The sequence below is a fragment of the Euphorbia lathyris genome, chromosome 10, assembly GCF_963576675.1.
Source record: "Euphorbia lathyris chromosome 10, ddEupLath1.1, whole genome shotgun sequence".
Lineage (NCBI taxonomy): Eukaryota > Viridiplantae > Streptophyta > Magnoliopsida > Malpighiales > Euphorbiaceae > Euphorbia > Euphorbia lathyris.
The window spans coordinates 21,461,757-21,489,284 of NC_088919.1; the positions used below are offsets into that span (position 1 = coordinate 21,461,757).

Here is a 27,528-nt window from a genome sequence, read left to right on the forward strand (position 1 = left end):
AAATGGGAGGCACATCAGAATAATGACAGACAATTGGGTCCTCGGACTGAACTGTCGAAGACCGATCTGCCTGAAGAGCAGCCCGGGCCCTGAACTGGTGTGTGAACTGATAGATGAGAATTCTGGAAATTGGAACAGGGAGAAACTAGAAGAGGTGCTGATTCCCTCAGATATCCAGGAGGTTTTGAATGTGAGACTTAGCTTTCGAAGGCCCAAAGACGAGATCTATTGGGGCCTCACAAAGGATGGTGTATTCACGGTAAAGAGTGCGTACTACTTGGCTGAGAAAGAAAGGAAAACACAAGCCGACTGTCCCGAGCAATCTGATGCCTCAACTCCGTGGTACCATTTCATATGGAAGCTACAATTGCCGATAAAAATCCTTCACTTCCTCTGGAAATTAATCAAAGGAATTCTCCTGTGCCTGACGGAACTAGGGAGAAGAGGCATAACCACCCATCAAATCTGTAAGGTATGTAAACTGCACAACGAGGATCTGTCCCATGTCTTTTACAGGTGCAAAGAGGCGAAAAAGGTTTGAAATGCAGCTGGACTGCCCAGTCACTTTGCTGGACGACCGAAGCAGGATGTTGAAACCTGCGTGCGAATAAGCTTAGAAAAGCTGACGAAACGGGATGGACGCCTCACGATAATTGTCTTATGGTGGCTATGGTTTAGACGGAATAAATACTTGCATGAGGATATATGGATGAGCGAAGAGATGCTAATTGGAAAGGCAAAGGATTTTCTACGCGAAATTGATGATGGTGCAATCCCTCAGCAGCCATCGACACGCCTAGCTAATAATTCGGATCGGTTAACCCGACATGCTACAAGAGTATGGTATCCTCCCCCAAACGGTGTCATAAAAATTAATTGTGACGCCAAATTCGGGGAAAACGGCCATGCGTGTAGAGCTGGGTTAATTGCTCGGAATTACTTAGGCGAAATAATGGCTTCTACAGGGATCCCGTTGGGCAAGTGCGTTGATGTCGAAGAGGCCGAACTGTTAGCGATCCAGGAAAGTCTTCTTCTCGCCTGGGACTGCAGCTTCAATAGTATTATTATTGAGTCGGATGCACAGACGGTTGTTAAGAAGTTGCAAACCAACAACTTCTCGCAATCCTCACTGAAATTCCAATATGAGGATGTGGCTGCTTGGTTCTCCGTGTTTCAACAAGCTTCGGTTCAATTTGTTTACCGAGAAGGAAATCAAGCTGCGCATTCTCTTGCCATGTGGGCAACAGACATTGTTGAACCCATGGTATTTATAGAAGATTGTCCTGCTCCGATTTGGCTAATAATCTGTAACGATAGGGATTCAATTATTCATTAATATATTTATTCGTTTGTTTCAAAAAAAAATAAAGGAAATTAAAGTGCGAAATTGACGCGAGATTTTGAGAAAAATGATATTTATTGATATGAATAAGTGTTTGAATACATGTGTCCAAAGTAAGCATTAAAATGAAATAAATTACAATTGAGAAACCTCTGTATTAAACATATAGGTAATCAATTGAATTAGAATAAACAAATCAATACAAAGAATTGAAATGCGATAAAATAAATTGAAATTCAACAACAAAATTGGAGCCACAATAGCTATCTCGGATTGATGTTGAATTTTGGTGTTGGTGCGAGGTCCTCGGAGAGCTGCAGCCGGTCGGGCCCGTACGGTACGTGATCTTTGGCAATGTCGAAACGTGTGGTAGGCAAATGTGGCAGATTTAATCTTTAACTTTGGGGATCTCGATTGGGTGCTTAAGAACTCGGAATCGAACAATTAAATAGTCTAAATTTAACTTCGGAATGTCAGGAACAAACTTCTATAAGGGATCTAAGGCTAAAACGAACTTTAAGAGGGAGAAATTGAGAGTTGAAAATAACTGGACGAATCTGGGAAATTCTGGAAACAGAGTATCTAAAAGAATTTGAACTATAAAGATTGGCTTGTAACTATGGTTTCTGGGCACGGAATTGGGAAAATAAATACACTAGATCGAACTTCAAGACGTTAGAAACAACTTTGTCGAAGGGATTGAAAGCAGAAAATGACTTTAAATGGACGAAATCGGGCTTTGAAAATAAATGGACAAATCTGGAAAATTAATTTGGAAACAGAGTTCTAGCTAAGAATTGAGCAAATTAAGAGCTTAGGAATGCTAAATTGAATTGAAAAACTTGAAAAGAGGCTATTGGAATTGAATTGAGGCTAAAGGAGAGCTAAAGAAGGAATTGAAACTAAGAGAAATGAAGAACGAAAGGAAGAACTTGAAGAACTTGAAGAACTAAGAACAAAAGAAACTAGAGACTAAGCATTGGAGTTTTGAGAGGGGGTTTTGTGTGTTGAATGAGTGATTTTTTTTATGAAGGGGAGGGGTCTATTTATAGTTTTTTGGAGTGGCGTTTTTGTAATTATTTAGTGGTATTTTGGTAATTATTGGTCAACTACCCCTTATTTTTCTCTCTAACCTTGCCCACTACCTTGCCACATCATCAACTTCCTCAACTTCTTCCAACTACCACTAACCTCCACTAACTTCCATGCCACATCACTCCACTACCTTGTGGTTTAGAGAAAATCTTAAGGTTTGGGCCTAGATGTGGGGATGGGGCTAAGCTTGTAGGCTAGCCCGTGGCTGTGTCCGGATGCGTTCTGAGAAATCGGTGATCGACAACGGGCTCCGGGCGAGAACTGACCTCTAATTCACCGAGAGAAAGAACACGCCCCGCGTAAGTCTAGCTACGCCCTGCGTAGTGCAGCTTATGAACCTGATGCGTCTGGTTGATGCGTTTTACGCGTGGCGTAAAGTAAGGTACGCCCCGCGTAGTGGAGCCTCTGAAGTCTAACTTCTCCGGGTGCCTGATCTACGCCTCGCGTATGAGAAGGAACGCCTCGCGTGGTTGAGCTCCCAAGCTGTCCTTCGGAAGTAGCTTCCTCCACGCCTCGCGGGCTGGCTAATACGCTTCGCGTGTTAGAGTTATGCCCCACATGGTGCAAGACGTGCTCATCGGTTGGAGGTTAGTTTACATATGTATTTTTATTTTTATTTTACCATTATTATTTTCTAGACAAAATATAAACTATATCCTAAAATCAAAACCCAAGCATTGTATATACATAAAATAAAATTTATTTTATTTTGGGCCAACAATTGCCCCCCTCTTTTGTGTATAAATTGACTAGAATTGAAAATTTGTACACAAAAGAATGTATTTAGGATTTTTTGAACCAATTTTTTTTTTTTATTTTGCTTCGTTTTTTTTATAAGAGCCTTGTTTGAGCTCATTGATTTTTTTTGTGAAAATGTGAGAAATAAAGCAGGAAAATTACAAAGCAATATGTACGACGAAATTATTGGAGATAATTTGTACAAAAATAAATAAATAATAACAAACTTGACCTCGTGACCGATGAATGGTTTGAGATCAAAACAGTTGTTCAGAACAATTGTTTGATGGGATTAAATTTGATTCGGATCAAATAAATACCAAAAGCTTGGTTCTGAGATAATTGATACTTTAGAATCAGAGATTGCTTCTGAAAATGATATGGAAATGGCTTGAAGGATTCCAGGTAAATGAAAAAAATGACTTGAAGCAATGATGATGAAAATTAATTTGGACACAATTGCCTTGAATTGAGGAGTGTATAATGTTTATCTAAGCTAAATGGACTTCTAGAATAATCAGATTGAACTTTGTTGAATTTGACGTAGAAATTGGAAGTGTCAGAATCATTTTAAAATTTGGATACACGAGTTATCTGATGTAAGAAAAATCAAATGGCAATGAGGTGATTTCGAGTGAGAAAATTGAGGTTATAGGAAATCGTTTTGAACAAAATGAAAGTTTATAATTTGGATATCAACGAAGAACTTGAGATTGGTTTTGAAGGAAAAGGTGGTTTATGGCGGATGAAATCAATTTTGGAAAAAAAAACTAACCAGAACAGTTGTTTGATGGAAATTATGATTTTGAGATCAATAATTACCAAAAGCTTGGTTCTGGATATTTTAATTAACCGGAATCAACTAATAGACAACAAATACGATTTAGAAATGGTAATGATTGAGTGTTCTGGTTCGTGAGTTAGAGTTTGAAGCAAATGAAGAAGATGCGAAAACAAAAGTAGAAAATATGAACCAAATGGAAGCATGAACATAAATAATTTATTTTGAAAACTGAAATATTTTTTCATTTTTTTTTTGTGCTGGCAAAAACACCAACTTATTTTGACCATAAATGGTCTTATGGGCTATGTTGTAAGTACAGCATTATGTTATCGCCTCATACAATAAAATGCTCAGTAACATCTCTACAAGAGGGATATGAGTTTCCATGTCTAGACTCTTATTTTCATGACTCTCTTTCCGCATAATAAAAAGTATTTGTAAACTAGAGTCTAAATGAATAAACACGGTTAAGAAGTAAAAACCTTGTGACTTGTCTGGATGGTAGGACAACTGAAGTAGACTGATGACAAGTAGAATCATGGATTGCAAACTTGATCTTCTACTCGAGTTAACCAACTTCAGAGTGATCATAGGCTTTGGAAAAACATGAGTTGCTGGAAGAATCATTAGAGGTATTTCTGGGGTGGATTCTCGATTAATCTCTTGATCTTGACTGCCCCCCAAACCACGATCATAGAAGTTTTCTTCATCATGACTGAGTTGCGAATTATAATCATAGAAAACTTCTTCATGTGTTTCTGAAGCCACTTCTTCTTCGATATCACAACTTTTCATAAAATCTTCTGATTTTAAAGACTTCACAAGAATGAGAGATTCTTCTAGAATAAATTCTTGTTGAACCTCTTCCGGTTGGATGTCCCTCGGGTTGGATACCTCATCGTCTTGACTGGATTTTGAATCATAGCTCCAAGAAACATCTTCCTCATCTTCTTGAATTTCTACATGTGCTTCATGGATGCCCCCCGAGTTAGAAGTGCTTGATGGGTCGTCACCCTCCCGACTGAAATCCGAATTGAGGTTATGAAATATATTTTCCTCCTCTTCCTGGGCTTGTACAACTATCTCTTTGTTCACGTCGGGACTCCCTAGAAATTCTATTGACTTTGGGGGATTTTCATCTATGGGCAATACTTCTAGAGTGGGTTCTTGTTGAATTGCTTCCTCTTTACTGCCCCCCGAATCAAGATCACTAGACACGACATCATCCTCTTCGCTGGATTCTGAAACGTATCTCCTAGAAACATCTCGTTCTTCTTTTTGAATTTCTATAGTAGTTTCGTGGATGCCCCCCGAGTTCAGAGTATCTGATAGGTCATCATCCTCCTGGCTGGAACCTGAATTGAGGTCATGAGATAAATCTTCATCCTCGTCTTGGGTTTGTACAACTCCCTTCTCGTTCATGTCGAGGCTCCATAAAAATCCCATTGACCTTTGGGGATTTGCATATATGGGCAGTACTTCTAGAGTGGGTTCTTGCTGAGTTGCTTCCTCTATGTTGTCCCCCGAATCAAGATCACTAGACACGACATCATCCACTTCGTTAGGTTCTAAGTCATAGCTCCTAAGAACATCTCCTTCTTCTTCTTGAATTTCTATAGGAGTTTCGTGGATGCCACCCGAATCAAGATCATTGGAAGCGGCGTCATCCTCTTGCATGGACCTAGAATCATAGTCATAGGGATCGTCTCCATCCTCTTGACTTTCTATCACCGCCTCATTGTTAGGAATCTTCGTTTCTGGAAGAGTCGGGCGTGTGGAAAATGCTTCTAAGTGATGAAGTACTCCATCTTGGATGGCCCCGATACAGCCTTCAATGCAGACTCTGAGAGAAGCTGTTATATTAGCCCTCTGTTTCTCGAGTTGATCCAAAAGTCGTTGATATTCATTGTCCTTTGATTGGTTCTCCTCCATAAGTAATGATTCGATTTCTCCATCATCCTCAACAACTTGGACTGCTTCCACCTCTGCCACACGGCTAGAATCCTTGAAAGAATTTTGGTCATAACTCATATTAGAGCACACAACATTTTCATATGTCTTATGCTCGATTGGAGCCATGACCGTACTTCTTTCAAAGCAAGATTGCCGACACGGACGATGAAAATGGAGGTTTTCATCCCTATAATTGCAAATATAATTATTTCGGTAATGAGGATTACTCATCCGTAGATGCTCCCATACTTCAATATAATCAGGACCATGTGGATTTTTATGGGACTCCTGGACTTTCTCCACGTAGCAACCATATTGATCATCATAGAATGACGCGGTTTGAACATAAGCACAACACTCACAGTCGATATCACGTTCATCACTATGAATATATTGAATATAGCCATCAGTGTAGCACCTAAAAACGGTGTACCAATGGACCCATGGTACTGTTGTATTTATTGTAAAATGACGATCTCGATTGAAGCCACCAAAATACACTGGTATCGTAGCATCCCTCGTATCTTCGTATGCTATCCTCGTCATGGCTTAATTGTTATGCACCTATTGATATTCAGAGGCATTCTCCGTGGATAATAGAAAAAATGATTAAATCAAATTTATTATGAAAATAAAGCGAATAAAATTGCATAAAGTAAGAGCATGGAATAATAATAAACTAAATTGAAAAGCTGAGTGTGAGAAGAAAAAAAAACGTGTGTGATGGGTTTTGCAATTTTTGGCTAAGCTAAAAACAAAAAGGTCCCACTGGGCGTGCCAAAAATTGTTAGCGTTAGCTAATAAATTTTGGTAAAGTGGAAGTGGGATAATGAGTGTGAAGAGAACGAAATGTGTGTGATGGGTATTCAATTTTTGGTAGCCTAAAAAAACAAAAGTCCCACTGGGCGTGCCAAAAATTGTTAGCGATATTTTCGAAATATGCTAATTTCAACCTTGTCACGTGTGGTTAGGGTGCGGGCGTGCCAGAGAAATTATTTCTCAATTATGAAAAACGGTTATGTTTGTGAAATTGTGCGCCGAAGACATGAATTCTAAATCGAAGCGATTGGCGAGGGACGCAAGGATTGAAAAAGTCCATTTTGGGTCTCTAGCGCCGTTATAGAAACTTTGCTAGATTGATTATTTTTATTTAAGCTAAGCGTACAAATTGAAGACGGAAAAATAAAAGGAAATTAAAGTGTGAAATTGACGCGAGATTTTGGAGAAAATGATATTTATTGATATGAATAAGTATTTGAATACATGTGTTCAAAGTAAGCATTAAAATGAAATAAATTACAATTGAGAAATCTCTGTATTAAACATATAGGTAATCAATTGAATTAGAATAAACAAATCAATACAAAGAATTGAAATGCGATAAAATAAATTGAAATTCAACAACAAACTCGGAGCCACGATAGCTATCTCGGATTGATGTTGAATTTTGGTGTTGGTGCGAGGTCCTCGGAGAGCTGCAGCCGGTCGGGCCCGTACGGTACGTGATCTTTGGCAATGTCGAAACGTGTGGTAGGCAAATGGGGCAGATTTAATCTTTAACTTTGGGGATCTCGATTGGATGCTTAAGAACTCGGAATCGAACAATTAAATAGTCTAAATTTAACTTCGGAATGTCAGGAACAAACTTCTATAAGGGATCTAAGGCTAAAACGAACTTTAAAAGGGAGAAATTGAGAGTTGAAAATAACTGGACGAATTTGGGAAATTCTGGAATTGAGAGTTGAAAAATGAAATAAATTACAATTGAGAAATCTCTGTATTAAACATATAGGTAATCAATTGAATTAGAATAAACAAATCAATACAAAGAATTGAAATGCGATAAAATAAATTGAAATTCAACAACAAACTCGGAGCCACGATAGCTATCTCGGATTGATGTTGAATTTTGGTGTTGGTGCGAGGTCCTCGGAGAGCTGCAGCCGGTCGGGCCCGTACGGTACGTGATCTTTGGCAATGTCGAAACGTGTGGTAGGCAAATGGGGCAGATTTAATCTTTAACTTTGGGGATCTCGATTGGATGCTTAAGAACTCGGAATCGAACAATTAAATAGTCTAAATTTAACTTCGGAATGTCAGGAACAAACTTCTATAAGGGATCTAAGGCTAAAACGAACTTTAAAAGGGAGAAATTGAGAGTTGAAAATAACTGGACGAATTTGGGAAATTCTGGAAACAGAGTATCTAAAAGAATTTGAACTATAAAGATTGGCTTGTAACTATGGTTTCTGTGCACGGAATTGGGAAAATAAATACACTAGATCGAACTTCAGGACGTCAGGAACACCTTTGTCGAAGGGATTGAAAGCAGAAAATGAATTTAAATGGACGAAATCGGGCTTTGAAAATAAATGGATGAATCTGGAAAATTAATTTGGAAACAGAGTTCTAGCTAAGAATTGAGCAAATTAAGAGCTTAGGAATGCTAAATTGAATTGAAAAACTTGAAAAGAGGCTATTGGAATTGAATTGAGGCTAAAGGAGAGCTAAAGAAGGAATTGAAACTAAGAGAAATGAAGAACGAAAGGAAGAACTTGAAGAACTTGAAGAACTTGAAGAACTAAGAACAAAAGAAACTAGAGACTAAGCATTGGAGCTTTGAGAGGGGGTTTTGTGTGTTGAATGAGTGATTTTTTATGAAGGGGAGGGGGTCTATTTATAGTTTTTGGAGTGTCGTTTTGGTAATTATTTAGTGGTATTTTGGTAATTATTGGTCAACTACCCCTTATTTTTCTCTCTAACCTTGCCCACTACCTTGCCACATCATCAACTTCCTCAACTTCTTCCAACTACCACTAACCTCCACTAACTTCCATGCCACATCACTCCACTACCTTGTGGTTTAGAGAAAATCTTAAGGTTTGGGCCTAGATGTGGGGATGTGGCTAAGCTTGTAGGCTAGCCCGTGGCTGTGTCCGGATGCGTTCTGAGAAATCGGTGATCGACAACGGGCTCCGGGCGAGAACTGACCTCTAATTCGCCGAGAGAAAGAACACGCCCCGCGTAAGTCTAGCTACGCCCTGCGTAGTGCAGCTTCTGAACCTGATGCGTCTTGTTGGTGCGTTTTACGCGTGGCGTAAAGTAAGGTACGCCCCGCGTAGTGGAGCCTCTGAAGTCTAACTTCTCCGGGTGCCTGATCTACGCCTCGCGTATGAGAAGGAACGCCCCGCGTGGTTGAGCTCTCGAGCTGTCCTTCGGAAGTAGCTTCTTCCACGCCTCGCGGGCTGGCTAATACGCTTCGCGTGTTAGAGTTATGCCCCACGTGGTGCAAGACGTGCTCATCGGTTGGAGGTTAGTTTACATATGTATTTTTATTTTTATTTTACCATTATTATTTTCTAGACAAAATATACACTATATCCTAAAATCAAAACCCAAGCATTGTGAGAGGAGTGTAAGTGCTCATTTTCGATACTTTAAGGTATCTTTTGCTAGAAGATCAACGAATCAGGTAGTTCATATGCTTACTCGAATTTCTAGCTTTCATTCTGATCCTCAAGATTGGAACCTATTTTTCTGATCTTGTTACTGCTATTGAGTTACGAATTGACATTCCAATAAAAATATAACTTTTATTTGTTGAAACCTATTTTTTTATGTTTAATTAGAAGAGAATTAATCGGCCACATGAGTAAGCATAACACAAACAAACTGTAGTATAACTGTTAAAAACAAGTGAGTAGAATTTATTAAAAAACACACACAAAATCACAATTCAACACAACATTTTAAAGGAGTAGTTTAAAGAAATATTAAGGAGAGTGTTAGTAGTAGAGATTGATGCTTTATTTTATAAAATTGTGAAGCTATTAGTTAGATGGATATGGTAGTGAAGTCAAAAAGGAAGTTGATACATTAATATTAATATATTTTGGCACCAAATATTAACAGTAGAGCATGGACAAGTTGTGTTGTGAGAGTCAGAAGTTGTCATAATCTTCAGGCGTAGCAAAAGGAAACTTAGGATATGAATTTCTAATTTTGGAAGGGTCTTGAGGGGTAGACCATGGATACTTCATGGATGGATCCCTTGGAAATTTCCTGAAGTTCAAAAATGGTGCCCATAGCAATACCCTGTACACGCATTCAAATTTGAAAGAAACATTACAACAAACACAAAGGTTGAGTCTTTAGAAAGAAAGAAAGGGAAAGGAAAGCTTACCCTGGAAAGAAGAGGAAGACAAACATGAATTGCAAGTACATTTCTAGGAGCTTTCTCCTGTACCATCTTACTCTAAGCCAATTCATGATTATAGGCTGCATCAAATTCATTCTAATTAGTATATTGATTAATTCATCATCAAACAGACAAATGCAAAAAGATTGAATTTTGACTCACTGGCATAACTATGAAATACCCAAAACCTAGAATGGCCAATTGTATCAAAATGGAGGTAAGATCCTCTTCATTGTTCACTCCAGTAATTGCATATGCTGGCTGCTCAACCTGAAACTATTAATTCTTTATCTTCACAATATTCAACCTCATAAAACAGAATTCAAACAAAAAAAAAAGCAAAATGTCTTACAGTTGCAAAGAATGCACCAAGCTGAACAGCCAAGCTTAACTTGTTCACATCATTCCAATCTTGAGGTTTTGTGGTTATCCCTGTGAATTTCTGTTAAGAGATTTTGATTGCTTCAGAAATTCTTTATATAAGGAAAAATAAATCTGGAGAAGCAAAAGTGCACCTTGGAATTGTGGAATGGTTTGAGTTGACAAGTGATAAAGAGAGAAGATTTTCTCAACTTAGGGCCAGGGGAGATACAAGGCAAAGCCTTGGGGATGAAAGAGCTGCTCATGCTTGTGTTTCCTTATCCTTTTCTTTTGGGAGTTTCATGGCATTTGGGAGGCTAACTCTCTAATCTTTTGTGCATTTAAGGCCACAAAAAGTTTTTCTAAGATTATTGTGTTTTTGGAACAAAAAATGCTCTAATTGGTCCTGTCATTGTCGTTGGATTATTTCTTACTTCCAGATACTAATTTTCAATCTCACAATTATAGTTATGACTCTTATTTTATTTCTAAGACAATTTTAATAAAATTTTTACTAAATGAAGATGTATTGAGTAAATAGAAAATTTACTCGTTTAAATTAGATTCTGATTTTCATCTCTTAACAATTTTTAGAAGTAATAAAATAACGGGAAACTGATAAAATAAATAGCTGTTAAATATGCTTTTGTTAATAAATACTCAATAAGTAGATAAAAAAGAACCCCAATTCAGTATTGGAATGGAAACAAGTTAGTGCAGGAAATAGAGGGAAAACGCGAAGAAATGATGGGCACAACACTTCCTACCCACTTGAAGCTGAAGCCCCCTCATCTCCCAATCTACATGGAACTCACTCCAACAATTAAACCCACTTCTAGAAAACCGTTACTCTCTTCTTCTAATCCTACCCATTTTCATTTTATTAATTATTATGCCCTTTCCAGCCTCAAATCCTTCTCTTTACGGACCGGGACCGCCAGGGTCTCCGCTGATGGTGCTGGTGCTGGTGCTACTCCACCACATGAATACAGTGTAATCCCCAAACTTCTATGTCTTTATTACTTTTTCGAAAGGAAATGCAATTCTAGTTGCTGATTAATTCCATTAAAGCCTATATCTCTGACTTCTTCGATGTTAACTGGTAATTTTTCAACTCCTCAAATTTACAGAACTTCTGAAGCAACCATACCACTGCATTGTCTTAGGCATCCAAAATCTTTTTTCTTTTAGCGTTTTTCTTTCTTGAACGTGTTCCTAATTTGACGCTGATTGTCCAAGTAGATGGTTAGATTAGAACGCTGATATGTCTATTGTTTATGTGTTGTTTATACTTTGAGAAAACAAGTCATCATCTATTTTAGTTGTATACTGATATATCTTGTTTTCTTTCATTTAAGAAAATTGAGGAAACAAACAATGGCTCATCTAGTTTTGGCGATGGCTATGTTGCCTTGTTTGTTCGGATGCTTGGACTAGACAATGATCCTCTTGATAGAGAACAGGCAATAGTGGCTATCTGGAAATATTCACTTGGAGGGAAGAAGTGCATCGATAACATTATGCAGTTTCAGGGATGCATCAATCTCACTGTGAATCTGCTTAAGTCGGAGTCAAGTTCTACTTGTGAGGCAGCTGCTGGGCTTCTGCGGTCAATTTCTTCTATTAATCTATATAGAGATGTGGTAGTAGAAAGTGGAGCAATAGAAGAGATTACTGGTTTGCTCTATCAACCTTCCTTGACTTCTGAGGTATATGAAGTTACAATTTGAATTTTCTCAACATGATTTTCGTGTTGCAAGATTGAGTGGATTAACTTTGTTATTCAGGTGAAGGAGCAAAGTATTTGTACTTTGTGGAACTTATCTGCAGATGAGAAGCTCCGGGTGAAAATTGCAAATAGTGATATTGTGCCATTACTCATTAAATTCCTGGGGGATGAGGACATCAGAGTGAAAGAAGCAGCGGGAGGTGTTTTGGCAAATTTGGCATTGACCCATTCCAACCATGAGATTATGGTTGAAGCAGGTGTTATTCCTAAGTTGGTGAGAATTCTGTCTTCTAAATTGGAGAAAATTTAGCATATGGTAAATTATGTAACGAAAACAAAAAGCATGTAGTAGGGAAAAACATTGAAGTGGGTGAGGTTGGATTCTCATGGCTGCAAAACACCGTCACATTCGTTGTTTAATGAGCAGTTTTGGATCAAATTAAGGTGCAAAGAAGTGGGTCTAGCTGTTTTTCTGGTTGGACTTTCTAGGATTTTACCTCTTTTGCACTCCATCCCGTGAAAAAGAAACATGGGTGTAAATAGTTTAATGATCTGTAAGCGCAAACCTCATATTACTGTGTATCCAAGATTTAACCTTTTGACATGGTAGTTTCAGGCCTATTTATTTAAGAATTAGTGTAGACTGGTTGGAGATGGTGGTTAATAAAGTTGTCTTAAGGAGCTTTTCTTATCTTCTTTTCTATGTACATTTTTAGGAATGTAAATAGTGTCACTTAGCTGGCAAAATTTGATTACTGGAAGTTGTGTAGGCTAATTGAGACCTGGCATGTTTCACATTTTCTAATTGAATTATGTTGAACTTGAACTAGCAATACGTTCCTTCAAAACAATACACAGTGCTCTAAGTTCACATCATGATACTTGCACTAGGACTATAAATATGATAATGTTCATCTCTGTTTGATGATGCCTTCACTTCTTCTATTTCTGTTTCATTCTTTCTCTTAATGCTGATTTTTAAGAGTTTCTTGCATCAATGAATAAGAGATCTGTACCTTCCAAGTTTTATGTGGGAAATGAGATTCAACATTTCTGTTTCCCATTATTTTTTCTGTTCAGGATGAAATTAAAGGAACAAGTTCATATGTAGTTTACATGGAGGATTTCAATTTTTTACGCATCTAAATGTGCTTCTTCTTTAATAGTTGCTTGCGATATTATAAGAAGCCTGATCTCCGTTGTTATTGCTGCAGGCAGAGTACTTAAAAGCTGATATTGAAGATGACTACAGGGTCATTAGGAAGGAAGCAAGAAATGCCCTTGTGGAACTTGCAAAGAACAACTATTATAGGATCCTTATCATAGATGAAGGTTTAATACCTGTTCCACTAATTGGTGCAGCTGCCTATAAATCATTTACCCCACCATTGCATTCATGGCCTATTTTACCTGATGGTACAAGGATTCAACGTACTTCTACTACCCCTTCAAGATTTGGTGCCTCTGAGTTGCTTCTTGGATTAAATGTTGATGACAAGAAAGCAAACGTTGAGGAGGCAAAGATGAAAGCAATAATTGGACGGTCTAAGCAGCAATTTCTTGCTCGTTCTGGTTCCATAGAAGTGGAGGATGCAAAATCATCTCAAAATGAAGCCTCAACCAATCAGCGATTTACAATTTTGCCATGGGTGGATGGTGTGGCCAGATTAGTCTTAATCCTGGAACTTGATGATGAATTGGCCATATCAAGGGCTGCAAATTCAATTGCGGATGCTTCAATTAATGAACATATGCGAAATTCATTTAAGGAAGCTGGTGCAATCAGGCATTTGGTCCGTCTCTTAGATCATAAGAATGATGGTATCAAGGTAGCTGTTCTCGGTGCTTTGGAGAGATTGTCTGCTAGGTAATTTTGTTGATCCCCTTGTTTCAAATATCTGTCTTTATATCAGGAGTTTCTTGTGGAAATATACGTGTTTGCTTCATTACTGTTGGTCAACCAAATTACATGGTTACAAGGTTAAGGGCACTGAGCAACTTCCGATTTAGTCATGGCTAAACCTTTGAACTTTATGCTGTTTGTTAACTTTCTCGTTCTTGGATAGTGTATGATAAATAGCATTTAAAGAATGTTGCGACAACTTTTAAATTGGTCTAAATCCGGTAAAAAATGTGAATATCCTGTTGCCTGCTTCAAGTGTACCAAAAGCATCTAGATTGGAGTATGGTTATTCTCACTCCAGATTTTGTTAATGAACTCCATCATCCTTTCCTTTATCTGATCAAGTGATCTTCGTACAAACACAATCCATGATCCTTTTTTATAATAAATTCATTTTGTTAACTACACCATCTTATGTTGTGAGATTTATAAGACTCTGGATGTTATGGTCATCTTATAAGACTCTGGATGTTGTGGAGTGCAATTAAGAAAATTTAAATAGGGATGACCGCACGTGTGTAGTTATTATATAAATATGTTGTTTTGTCACATCAACGCATTCATGTGTACAGACCACATGCTAAAAATAGTATGCACTTTTCAATAGCAATTTATATCAACAGAGAAGCAATCAGATTAATTTGTCTGCCTTTTCAGTTGCAATGCAAACAATATTATGCAGTTTTGTTATAAATAAATCGAATGAGAAGCGCTGAGATTGATGTTTCAGTGGCTTGAGAGTTCCAATACTGTCCTGGTGGGTCTAAAGAAAGGAGGTCAAGGTTTCTAAATCAAACTAGAAGTAAGACTGTTTGACTTTGTGAACAGTTGGAGGAAGTTTCTTTCTTCTAACTTAATTTTAGTAAATGTGTGCCCGAGTCTTAGCTTGTATTTTCCCGACATGTGGTGCTTATAGTTTCATTTATTTATTTATTATGGGTGCAGCAATAGTGTGTGCCAGACGATTGAAGCAGAAGGGATTATGCCTCCCTTGGTTAACATCTTAAAGAACTCAGAGACCTCTGAAACTATGATGGAAAAGGTTCCTACTTGTTTGTCATTTTATATCAGTTTTGTTCTGTGCCAAATGTTTTGTATAGATGATGATTCTGATTTGGTTTGATGATGAGAAAAATGTTACATGCAGGTATTGACTTTGCTAGATCGAATATTAGACCCTAACAAAGAAATGAAGTCTAAAGTAAGTTTTTCCTTTCATTCTGAAGCATCTTATTGCAGTTTTTCCTCACAAGTTTACCAGGTAGGTTGCTGCACTGCAGTTTTATAATGGACCAGTGAATGGATCTAAAAGAGAAGTAGATGCAGCAACAGGTCTGGATGAATCTGGTGGATTAAGTACAAAAGTTGATGAAATTTCGATGACAAAACTGAATACCGGGTAATCTTCTTTTGCATTTCACGTTTTCATGTCTCATCAGATGTGAGGACTGCACTCTTGAAGCTCACTTTCATTAGCTTCCAGCTGCAGATCGTTGGGCCTACTTTGCCCATGGTAATTCCAATTGCATTTTCATTCTTACACATACGTAGATGTGGCTAGTGCTAAAAAAATTGTAACCTTTCAGTTATCTTATCCATTTTTTTATTTACAGTATTTGGTAGTAACAAAATAAGAGGCAAAAAGAGGAAATAAATAAATATATATAATAGGTTGGGATTGTAGGTTTGTCTGAATAATGCCTGCCTATGATGAGATTTGCTTTCTATAAACATTTAAATTTATTCATATAACAAGTGAACTTTTGTGTTTGATTAATTATCTATATACGTATATTTATACACACACACAGACAGAATCTTGCATTAACTGTCTGCAACTTGCAAACTATGTAGAGATTTGTTCGATTCCTCCATCATTGGTTGCATTATTGAGATGCTGAAGCACCCATCGTCAAATTTGCAAAGAAAAGCAGCTAATGTTCTTGAATTTGTGACAATTATTGATCCAAGCATGAAAACGATCATCTCAGCAAATATTGAATCTTGTCTGGATGCTGTTTTCCAACAAAAAGTATTAAGTGGTACGGCACATGATATCTGATGACTTTAAACTCCATAAATTCACATGATATTTCCATTTTGTATGACATGGCTGAAATCGGGTAGGTGGAGTGAGGATGGTTCTTGTTCATAATGATATCTATCGAACTTCATCATATATGAGGGTTCATGTTTTAAAGCAGCTATCACCATAACTGAAGCAACTAACAAGTGCGCAAGGATTAGGATTTCAACCCTGCCAAATGCTCAACCTCCTTGTCTTTACCAAATTGGTGTGCTTGTGAGCATTAGTGTTAGATTGCAGACCAGCCTAAGTATTCAAACTGTAGGCTGATCAATGGGTGCAAGATCTTAACCAGCTGAGCATATGTGGTTTTTGAAGCGCTAGCAATACATTACATAAGAGATGAGAACTGAATTGAATAGCTATTTTAACTGGGTTTGAGTTTTGACATGCTTTGCATTTTCTAAATTACACTGCTTCAGTAATTGGTCCAGTAATGTTTCCTTTTTCTCTTTTTTGTAGTTCTCGGTCCATATAGGCTCATCTCATCATGCGTCATAATGTTTTGCAGAAATAGACTCTGATATTGAAGATCAACAACCGGAGGTTTATGCTGTTCAAATTGAAGAAGCTGGTCTTGCAATATCTGCAGCATCACGGTTACTCACAAAGCTTCTTGATTCGGATCAGTTTTCCCGCACCATAAACTCAACCCATTTCACCAAATTACTAAGTAAAATTTTGAAGTCAAATATCCCTCTTCAGTACAAGGATTGGGTTGCTGCATGTATGGTGAAACTCAGCTCTATGTCTAGTCCTAGCCTAATATATGACAATCCAATCAACATAGAAGTAACTCTTTATGACACCATTCCAAGACTAATTGAGCAGATCAAATCCGATTCTCCTCCAGAAGTGCAGGAAGCTGCTGTTGTGGAACTCAACAGAATAATATCTGAGGGGGTGGTAGATGCAACTCGAGCAGTTGCTTCAAATGGGGGAATATTCCCATTGGTGAAGGTAATAGGAGGAGGAAGCGAGAGGGCTGTTGAAGCAGCAACGTCTATCCTCTACAATCTGAGCATGAACGTTGAAAATCATTCTGCAATAGTAGCTGCTGGTGCAGTGCCAGCTCTGAGGAGAATAGTCTTGTCGGAAAAGCCACAGTGGAAGCAAGCGTTGCATTTGTTGAGGACTTTGCCTACTTGATGGGATAAATAAATCATAATGATTTTGTGCATATTTGTATTAACCTGGGCGTTTTATTATGAAGCTTCATCTGTTTTGCCTATTTGATACTCCACAGTTAAAAATTCCGGACAGAAAATATCATTTCCAATGTATGCTTGAAATGAGTTGCCTAAAGCATGACCGCCGTTCACCCCTTATAGGAGTGGATGAGTCTTTTCTTACTTTTCCATCTTCATCCGTGTATTGTTTTTTGATAAATTCAAACTGTCCTATCAAGAATTGTGCATTTTAAGTTTTTTCCTATCCAGATTAAAATGACATCGTCGTAGTTAAGGGGTTTATATTCAGTCCATATAAGTTGGATTTATAGTTCTGCCACAGCTCTAGTCTTGGTCATAAATCTTTCCATTTTATAAATGTTGAGAACAAAAAAGTTTTAGGTTAGGGTAAACTTTACAAAATTTGGACCTTTATCCCTTGGATAATAATATAGTGGAGAGGGATGGTTGAATCAGGTCCCAAATATATCAAACTTTGTCTTGGGCAGGAGGAGAGATTTTTTATTCTGACTCTGAGGAGCTGAAACAAAGAAAGAAGATGGCTTGCTTATCCTGCCACTGTATCAGTAAGTCGTTCGTCCATGCCTCTCTAAACCCCCAAAATGACGCCTCATCTTCCACTCCTCCTTCCCATTCTAAGCCCAAATCAAAAACCAGAACTCCCAGGAGATCTCTGGAAACCAAAATCCAACAACAACTCTCTCTAATGGAGATTGAACGTGCTATAGGCGCCGGCAGTTATCGCGATTCTGACACCCCGTTTGTCCTTCTTCACTCTTACTTCTTTTCCTTTTCTTTCCTTTCCATTCCCATTCCCATCCTACTTTCTTTTAAATGATTTGTGTCTATAATCAGGGACTCCAAGCCCCGGGATTCTATTTTGAAAGGGTTATTGCCCAATTCTGCCGGTAATTTCGAGACTCCCGTTGAGAAGAAGCTACGGGAGACCGGAGAGTGGGTTACCGTCACAGCCGAGGGAAAATTTCAAGCCTCTGGTACTTCACTTCATTATATCCTTTTGCTATATATCAGTATAGTTTGATTTTAAGACCTCCTGCTAGTTTTGAACAAGGAATAAACGTTGATTCAGCAGATCTGCTTAGTTTAGAAAACGTTTCTCATTGTTGTCTTCAAGTTAAATTAAATCTCTACTTGGTAGGTTGGTCAAATTTTGTTTTTGTAATTTGCAGGTAAAAAGATTTTGATGTTCTTCTTAAAACTTGTTCTGCCAATCTACATTGTGATGTTCTTGGTGACTAGTGGAACTGTTAAACTACCCTGGAGCACTCCATTTCTTGAGGATATGCTAATGTGAAGGTGTCAATTTTCAAATTCAAATCCAAATTGTAGTTTGCCTTATCAAGGAACAAATTGAACTAAAAACTTAAGATGATAGTTAAAATCCAAACAAAGTTATTATACATGCTTGATTGTTGTGAAGTACAGGCCAATTTCAGCCACAAGAATCTATTGTTAGTTTGATCATAATGAAATCCATAAATAGCAGCAGCTTAGCATCTATGGAAACTGCCTAAAACATAAAATGCATGAACAGATAGATCAAGGGTGGAATTCTGGAAAATGAATCTATCAATCTGACTGACATCCTTCAGATTAGTTGTATTACATGCATTTGAATTGCTGTAACTAAACAAGATTATTAGATTCTGCCTTTCCGTAGTGATGTCTACTTGGAATCTTGTTCCTGCAAACACTACTTTAGAAGAGGAGACTATATGGGTGGGTTTTTATGTAATAATTTCTTGCTCCCCTAGTCTAGGAGCTCCATGTTGCAGGAGAGACAAACAAGAGGACCATTTATTATATATATATAAACTTATTGATTATGTTATTACTGTTTCCTATATATGCCATTTCATATTCTCTAGAAGCTCTATTTTCATCCAGTGAACGAAAATTCTAATCTTTGGTCAATGTTATGGCATAGCCTTCGTTTCCTTGTAAAAAGTACACCCTTTTACCAGGAAAACTTCATTTGACTTGTAATATCATGTTCAGTGGCGGATCCATAACTGCTACGGTGGTAGGGAGTAATTTTACATCTGCGTATATAAATTTTTTCCACACTATCTTGCCCCCCCAACTCCGATTTTCCGGCGACAGGCTCCCGAAACCATCCTTAGTAAGTGGCGGATCCATAACTGCTACGGTGGTAGGGAGTAATTTTACATCTGCGTATATAAATTTTTTCCACACTATCTTGCCCCCCCAACTCCGATTTTCCGGCGACAGGCTCCCGAAACCATCCTTAGTAAGGGTGATTTTGGCGGACAGGGCCCTTCCAGTTCCCCTTGTCTCCTCCCATGGTTTATGTCAAATGCCCAACTTCCCTTTCCTATTTTGATAAGCTTTTTAGCCTTTTAAATATGTGGAGTGGAAGCTTTTATCCAAATCAGTTGCTATCATCCAGCATAGAATTGAAGAATAAAGAAAGCATAACTGAAGGGTTGGCTTTGGCTTCTTTCTTTTTTATTTATTTCAAACAGTAGATATAATATTCTTTTTAAGACTCTTTAGGTGATTTTCGTCAATTAGTCATGTGCTTTTAACCAAAAGTTACTTTCCTTGATGTTAAAAGCTGAAACTGAATTAATGGAAATGATTGGTTTTTTCTACCTCTTTTTACCCTTCTAACATTTCTTCGGCTTACTCATGAAGACCAGAAGTACTGATTTGGTTCTCATGGATAATTATTTATGTATCTGCAATTCAGCTAATTGATAGAGTGAATTGCTACATACCGTCTCCAAATTACTAGTTACCGTTCCGATTTAGACTTTTTTGGCCCTTATCATAATTTTGATAAAAAACTGAAAATTATTTTTTCAAAATCACAAACTCGAACAACAATAATTGAAATTATGAAAATAATTGATATGTGACAACTCGAATCCCGAAAATGGATGATTATGAGTCGGAAATTAAAATTTACATTTTGATTATCAAAAAAATCATGAACATAGTGCATATTTTTTTTTTTTCTGATGATTAGTATTTTTCGTCACAAAAAATTAAAGAATTTTGTATTTTTCGTCGTAAAAAATTGAACGATTTAACATTTTCCGTCACTAAAAAGCCTACCATTGTGCCAAGCACAAATTTTAGTCTAGGAGGGTGCTGGACCCGTCTAGCCAATGGCTGGGACGGATGTAGTGAAAAGGGATGACATGACCGTGCTCCTGATTCATGGAAACAACCATTTGATGCGTATTGTTTTGGACGGACACGAATATAACTATATGTTGAGATTTCATTTATGAATGCTCCTAAATCATAATGCTGGAATAACTTAGCTCGCATTGGTTAAGCACTATTCTTAGAATCTATGGAAAAAGGGACACTTGACCTTAATAACTTAAAAAGGAGAAACTCAAGCCAAGAACCTTAAAGATGTCTATGTTAATAGATTAGTTATACGAGCAATTGCCATTCGGTATAATGCTAGACCAGTAGTTGTTCCAACCTGTTATTTGATTCAATTTATTCCTGTTTTTATTGCTTTATTGCATGTTCACTACACCCACTTCAAAGTTATTAGATCTAGTGATTAAGGTAACTATTCCTGCTCTTAACCCAATCCCTGTGGAAATGACACTTGGTTTTGCCCAACTACGATTGACCTAGTATACTTGCTAGTGTCCCATTTCGAGAGACCAAGTTTTTGGCGCCGTTGCCGGGGATTGACGGCTTAAGTTTCAGAATTAGTACGCTTAATTTGCTACCTGTAAATCACATGTTTGTTTAGTGTCTGTTAAAATTTTAGATGTTTATGCGAAGAACATGTATTCATATTGTTCCTGTAGATCTTGAAATCGAGAGAACCTACAGAAGAAGAAGGAGACTGTTCAGACAAAGTAGACTTGCCAAGATGAACCGCGAGAATGAGATACCAGAACCTGAACAACCAGAGAACCATGAGGAGGGTCATGGTGAAAATAACAGAGTTAATGGTAATAATAACAACAATGGTAATCAGAGGCTGCGGATGAAGGATTATTCCAGACCATCTACTAAAGGTCATTCATCATGCATTGTATTACTCAATGAGGGGAACCACCTGTTTGAAATCAAAGCTTCAATGATTCAGATGCTGCAAACAGTCGTGCAATTCTGTGGGTATCCGAATGAAGATCCAAACGCTCACACTCAAGATTTCATTACGATGTGCAATACTTTTCGAACGAATAGGAATGAGAGTGATGACGTGATCAGACTCAAACTGTTCCCATTTTCATTGAAGGACAAGGCCAAGAACTGGCTGAAAAATCTTCAGCCAGGTTCAATCATTACTTGGGAAGAAATGGCAACTTGTTTCTGATGAAGTACTTTCCACCTCGACAGGCCATCAAACTTGGAAATGAGGTATCTCATTTCTTTCAAGAAGAAGGTGAATCTCTATCCGAAGCTTGGGAGAGGTACAAGGAGCTGCTGAGAAGAGTTCCAAATCATGGCATACCTATGTGGATGCAAGTGCAGAACTTCTACAATGGAGTAACCAATACATACAAGATTCAAATCGAGTCAGTGGCAAATGGGAACTCGGAGGAGCTTGAACCTCAAGACTTGTACAAGTTGATAGAGAAAGTTGTTATCACGAGTTGACATATGGGTCATATTTCTTTAAGTGATCCCTAAATTACCCATAATCTTGGGTGTCTTACTCTAGTACCTACTGAGAGTAAGGTTTTTCATAATATGGCAATTTTACAGGTGATTGATATGCATGTTAGCCGCATTACCAATGTAAGTCATCATTTGGTTAATTCTGTTGGTCCCTTGTGATACAAGAATAAGTGTTGGTCCCTTATAACGTGACAAGTTAGTTCCAAGGGGGGGGGTAGGAACTATTTAAAATTTTGTCCGTTAAGGCTGACTTCTTTTCTTATGAAAAGGTTTACACAACGTGACTAAGTAGTTTGAAAACACAAGCTTAGTCAACTTGTGACTAAGTCTGTTTCTTTCCTTGAGTCAGGAAATAACACTTAGAGTCTATTCCTGAATTCAGCTTCTTAGTATACTTAACTCAGCGTGAGCTCGTTACTTAGTCAGTTTTATAGTAAGCAATATGTAAAGGAGTTTAAGGGTTAGAAAGGTATTACTCAGCAGACTTATCCTGGTTCGGCCTCTCCGCCTACGTCCAGTCCCCGGAACACGTTCCGAGATTTTCGAATTCTCTACTGAGCTCTTTAAAGGTAGAGCACGAAACCTTTTACAATAGAAGCTGAGTATACAAGAGTACCTTCCTCTATACCTCTACTCACTCCTATATCTACCGTTGAGTACTATAACCGAGTACTCAGCCTCTCATTTCTATTCTTCTAGAAATGATATAGTGTTTGTCCTAAACAACAATTGATAAGACACTTTAGATGATTGAAAATCACTCTAGACTTTTACACAATAATATGGAAATTGGTGTAAGGTTTTTGCTTTGCTTTTCTCACAGAACTTCGTGTAGAAATTTGGTCAGCGTTTTGACTAGTTGAAGATCTGCGTCAAATGAAGCAAATGAGAGGCCTTTATATAGTGACACTTGAGGCACCTGGTCATTTCGAATTTCGAAATAACCGTTGGAGGGAAACGGCTTCCTGTCGTTGTCACTCAGTACGCGCTCAGTGTCGTTGGCCAATAAGATTCATGCATCTTTTGTCCACGGCAGTGCTCGGCAGCTTTTCGTCTGGCAAACAGAATGTTTCGACATTTTTGGCAAAGTCTTCCAGACAGCTTCTTGCGCCTTCTGAACTTTATCCAAAGTAGAAATACTTTGTCTAGAAGTTGAATCTTGTCTGCCGTTGTCCTGACTGCTTGTCGCTTAACTCAGCAGCTTTTCCTTGAAGCTTTTGCTAGAAGGCTTCTCGATCCTTCTACACGCTGAGTCATCGTTTTGCTTGAAACGACTTCGTTTCATCTTCTTGGGCCGTGAGGTCTTGATTATGTTGACTTGGGCTTGACTTCCACTCATGGGCTTTTAGACTTTAAAACTTAATGTCTTATAGATAAATAAACTCAACATTGAACAAACACATTAGTATAAATAAATCAAAGCATTTAAATTTAATGTGTTAGAATATTTTTTATCAATTACTTAAATAATTTTGTCAAATCAAAATCATGTGGAAAAGTGTTTCAACAATAAGTTCCTAAGGGGTGAGTTAAGGTTTTTCACTTGATTCTTAGCACAATGATATTGGGTAAGGTCAGAGGCAGCTTTAATTGATCAACGACTAAAGCTACTTCTAACATTGAGTCGGAAAATAGCACTTGGGAGTCTATTCCTGAGCTCAGTACCAAATCACACAACTCAGTATTCATTCAGTTAAGCGTTTACAAAACAAAATAAAAAGCAAGCAGATAAAGGAGTTAAGAGATAGAAAAGGTTACTCAGCAGTTTTATCCTGGTTCGGCCTCCTACCTACATCCAGTTAGGGGTGGGCACGGTTCGGTTAACCGGTCCAATAAGGAAAACAATTAACCGAACCGTTACTTTCGGTTTATATAAACCGAAATCGGTCCAGATAAATCGGTTAACCGAACAACCAGTTAACCATTAATGTCGGTTAGATTTTTCGGTTAATGGTTTTTAACCAATTCATACTGGTTAACCAAAAACCAACGGTTAATCATAATTTTTATCCAAACCTAAATTTTTAAACAATATTAAAAAAATCCACATTAAGAATAATTCAAACGAAACGAATTCATATAAAAGTTCAGAATTCAAACATAAACAACGAACTAAAAAACAATCCATCAAGTTTACATTTAAAACATAAAGAAACGTAAATAATATTTCGTCAAAGTACTTAATACAACATTAATTCATCAAATCTTTTCAATCCCTATTCATCACATCTTCTCGATCATCAATCATCAATTGTGCAAAGAGGATGATTATCAGTGACACAAGAATCCTCTACAAAAAAAAAAAAAAACATATAGTTAAATTAAATATCAAATTTTAACTAAATTTAATATAACAAAAGTAACTAAATTCATGTTACCTAGGTTGATGGTCTCAAATTGGTTGTTTCAAGATATTATCTAAATGCATTGGTTGAGATGAATAGGACCACTAAGTTGGAGCAACTACAACATAGTCATTTTGAACAATCAAACTCATTGAAAATTCCCAAATTTACAAAATAAATTTAACATGGCCTGTTAAAATATTTAAGACGCCCCATTCAAAAAACACCCAGCAAACAGGATTTAGAACCTTGATTATAAGCAAAGAGAACTGCGTCGTTTCATCCGACAACTGTGAAAAGCTAAGGAAAAACAGAAAAAAAGGGAAGAATTATAATAAACTAATTCTATTATAATCATATTCATTATAATAAACTAATTCTATTATAATCATATCCATTACTGCTCCTCCAACCATAACTAAACAAACTAGTTCCTTTTAATATTCAACATCTCTCTATAATTAATTCAATTCCTAATCTGGGTTTGAATTTTTATGCTATTTTGATTAGATCCCAAGATTAATTAATCAATTCCTAATCTGGGTTAGAAAATTGCTATTAAGAGATTTAATGCAATGGCTTGGCCTGATGCTAAAAACAATAAAAACAGAACAAATATACACGTTAAATGGCATTTAACACTAAAAACAATAAGACCAACAATTCTATGTTGTTTTTCTTGTTTCATCCTTTCTAATGGTGAAAAGAAAACTTTGACTAATTAATTAAAAAACAGATACGGATCTACATACAATGAAGTAAGATCCTTTGAAACAGGAGCGAAAATAAGAGGGCCAGTAGGTGCTTGTCCCTGATCATAGTTTTCAAACTAAAAATCTAAAACTTTCTTCAAAGGTTCCTTAATCAACCAAACAAACAAATAGCAAAATGAGCTATGTAGCAGAAATACCTTAATCAATCACCAACAGTGACAGATCGGAACGACTGTGGGAGATCGAAAGAGAGACGGCGGCGGTGTGAGAGAGGAGGAGAGGAAGAGATACGACGGGATTGGAAGAGGCGGTCGGTGTGAGAGAGGAGAGGAAGAGAGGCGGTCGGCGGCAGCTGTTAAGGAAAGAAACGAAGAAACGATAGTGCTGGGTGAGAGTGAGAGAGGAGAAGAAAATAGGGTTTCACTCACTGGTTTTTGCTTTTGTTTTTTAATTTTATATATTAATAATATATAATATATCTGCTAAAAAAATATATTATGTTATGACTTATATTATAATATATATTGATAACACTAGAGAATTTTAGCTTCGCGGTAGGCAATGCTGCTTCTTTCTCAAAAACCAAAAAAAAAATATAATATATATTGATAATATAGGTTATATATTAATATATATATTTTTTTAATTTATATTTATTAAACGGTTCGGTTAACCGTTAATCGCGTTTTTCCCAAGCGAAACCGAAACCGAAACCGAAATCGGTAACCATTTATTTTTTTAACCATTAAGAAAACCGCCGGTTCGGTTAACCGTTTTTTCGGTTCGGATTACCGGTTTCCGGTTCGGTTACCGGTTTGATCGGTTTTTTTGCCCACCCCTACATCCAGTCTCCGGAATCCTTCCGAGCTTTAATCCACTACTGAGCTCTTTTGGATAGAGCACAAACCCCTTACAATAGTCAGCGAGTATACAGAGTACCATCCTTTATATCCTATACTCAACACTATCTACCTTTGAGTGCTAAATACCGAGCAACTCAGAGTCTCCTAACAATTTGATAATTGATAAGGTTTTTGTTCTATAACAAAGAACATTTTGTAAGATCTAATCTAATCGTTTACACAAAAATGAGAGTTGGTGTAAGATTGCTTTGCTTTTCTTTTTGCACAGAACTTCAAGAGAGAATTTGGTCAGCGTTTCGACTTGTTGAAGAACTGTGTCGATTCAAGCAAATGAGAGGCCTATTTATAGTGACACTTGAACCCATTAGTCATTTCAAATTTCGAAATAACCGTTGGAGAAAACGGCTCTACTGTCTCTTTCGTCCTTAGTGCTCAGTGTCGCGGCCAATAGGAACGTAGTCTTCTTTGTGTCTTGATCAGTGCTTCAGTTGCTTTTGGTCAGTAAGTGTTAAGCCCAAAATATACCTAAAATATCATTAATATTTACATCAGTTTTGCTTCGAATTCATACTATTTATACCTGTTTAGAATACTTTTACGTTCGAATATGTTTCTTTCTTGCAATGTACCTAAATATTTGGTAAAATCCAAATAGGAACGAAAGAGGTTAAAAACAGAATAAAAACCCTACAAAAGGAGTCAAAAATGACGAAGATCAATTACACCAAAACGAGGACAAAGACGAAGTCAGAAACAGAGAAAAATGCCAAATTCTCGGTAGAGAATTTGTGAGCCGCGACCGAGAATCTCAAATTCTCGGTCGAAATTCTCGGTCGCGACACGCGTCGTCCAGATCTTCCTCCCTTTCGTCCGAAGACCAAATATTTGCTCCCCCATTCTCGGCCGAGAATTTGCATTCTCGGCAAGTTCAGAAATTCCTGGAGAGCCATTCGCACACATTCATTTTCGACGAAATGCGTTCGTTCGGGTGGATAAAAACATCTCTTCGCAGAGGATACGACCCTTCACAACGGACACGACACTTCAATCACGACTCTTCAACATCTATAAATAAAGAGTTGATGGAGAGTTGGAGATATAGAAAAAAGAGAAGATTAGTATAGAATTAATGCAGGAATTCTGAGTCAAGCGATTCCGAATTTAGAGTTCATTTCTATAAAAGCAATATGATGTACACACATTGTTTATTTAATAATTACAAACACAGTAGCGTTTAGATTTGTTCATATTAGTTTACATTTTGGTAGTAGCCGACCGTATCTCTATTACGAAGTTACAGCGAGAAGATTGAGTAGAGGATCCGCCCTGAGTCTGACAAACTCTAACGAAACCCAAGGAAAGGATTGACAACCCGTTCACTTGCAAGTCGTCAAATGTTTTCATGCTTCTTGTTCTCTGTAAACTTGTATCAAATTCATATTTCATCTAATAAAGTTCATTCTATTCGATAGATTTTTATGCAGCACTTTGGTAAAGGATCCGAAGTGGATGCTGGTGTTTTCATTAAAACGTATTTAAGTAAAAAACGTCTCGAGTGAATGTATTTAAGTAAAACAATTTCTTT

At 37.3% G+C, this 27,528-nt stretch overlaps 3 protein-coding genes, 1 long non-coding RNA gene and 1 other non-coding gene across 8 annotated transcripts; 2 read left to right on the forward strand and 3 right to left on the reverse strand.

Moving 5' to 3' along the window:
- Positions 1–9,763: 9,763 nt before the first annotated feature.
- LOC136209243 (NAD(P)H-quinone oxidoreductase subunit L, chloroplastic) lies at positions 9,764–10,808 on the reverse strand. 2 transcript variants are annotated; one of them, XM_066000668.1, is made up of 5 exons: positions 10,626–10,808; positions 10,463–10,552; positions 10,273–10,380; positions 10,096–10,190; positions 9,764–10,007 (listed from the first exon to the last, which is right to left on the reverse strand). In XM_066000668.1, exons 1-5 carry the CDS (start codon positions 10,734–10,736, stop codon positions 9,854–9,856), a joined length of 558 nt encoding a protein of 185 aa, XP_065856740.1. In that variant the 5' UTR covers positions 10,737–10,808; the 3' UTR covers positions 9,764–9,853. The 2 variants fall into 2 exon arrangements, with proteins under 2 accessions (XP_065856740.1, XP_065856739.1); XM_066000667.1 differs by having other exon boundaries at positions 10,273–10,386.
- Positions 10,809–11,150: 342 nt separating this feature from the next.
- On the forward strand, positions 11,151–17,540 carry LOC136208645 (uncharacterized). Of its 2 annotated transcripts, none has more exons than XM_065999729.1 (9): positions 11,151–11,463; positions 11,829–12,179; positions 12,258–12,473; positions 13,414–14,066; positions 15,048–15,144; positions 15,250–15,303; positions 15,383–15,501; positions 15,957–16,144; positions 16,700–17,540. In XM_065999729.1, exons 1-9 carry the CDS (start codon positions 11,215–11,217, stop codon positions 17,335–17,337), a joined length of 2,565 nt encoding a protein of 854 aa, XP_065855801.1. In that variant the 5' UTR covers positions 11,151–11,214; the 3' UTR covers positions 17,338–17,540. The 2 variants fall into 2 exon arrangements, with proteins under 2 accessions (XP_065855801.1, XP_065855802.1); XM_065999730.1 differs by having other exon boundaries at positions 11,437–11,572.
- A 266-nt stretch (positions 17,541–17,806) lies between these two features.
- LOC136208646 (probable NAD(P)H dehydrogenase subunit CRR3, chloroplastic) lies at positions 17,807–19,233 on the forward strand. Its single transcript, XM_065999731.1, has 3 exons — positions 17,807–18,137; positions 18,234–18,373; positions 18,569–19,233. Exons 1-3 carry the CDS (start codon positions 17,917–17,919, stop codon positions 18,691–18,693), a joined length of 486 nt encoding a protein of 161 aa, XP_065855803.1. The 5' UTR covers positions 17,807–17,916; the 3' UTR covers positions 18,694–19,233.
- Positions 19,234–21,746: 2,513 nt separating this feature from the next.
- On the reverse strand, positions 21,747–21,853 carry LOC136210135 (small nucleolar RNA R71). The gene has a single exon (XR_010677843.1). It is a non-coding gene; the product is annotated as a small nucleolar RNA R71 (small nucleolar RNA).
- Positions 21,854–24,135: 2,282 nt separating this feature from the next.
- LOC136209306 (uncharacterized) lies at positions 24,136–25,546 on the reverse strand. Of its 2 annotated transcripts, XR_010677461.1 has the most exons (3): positions 25,278–25,546; positions 24,401–24,485; positions 24,136–24,312 (listed from the first exon to the last, which is right to left on the reverse strand). It is a non-coding gene; the product is annotated as an uncharacterized lncRNA (long non-coding RNA). The 2 variants fall into 2 exon arrangements; XR_010677462.1 differs by lacking the exon at positions 24,401–24,485.
- Between the last annotated feature and the right edge of the window lie 1,982 nt (positions 25,547–27,528).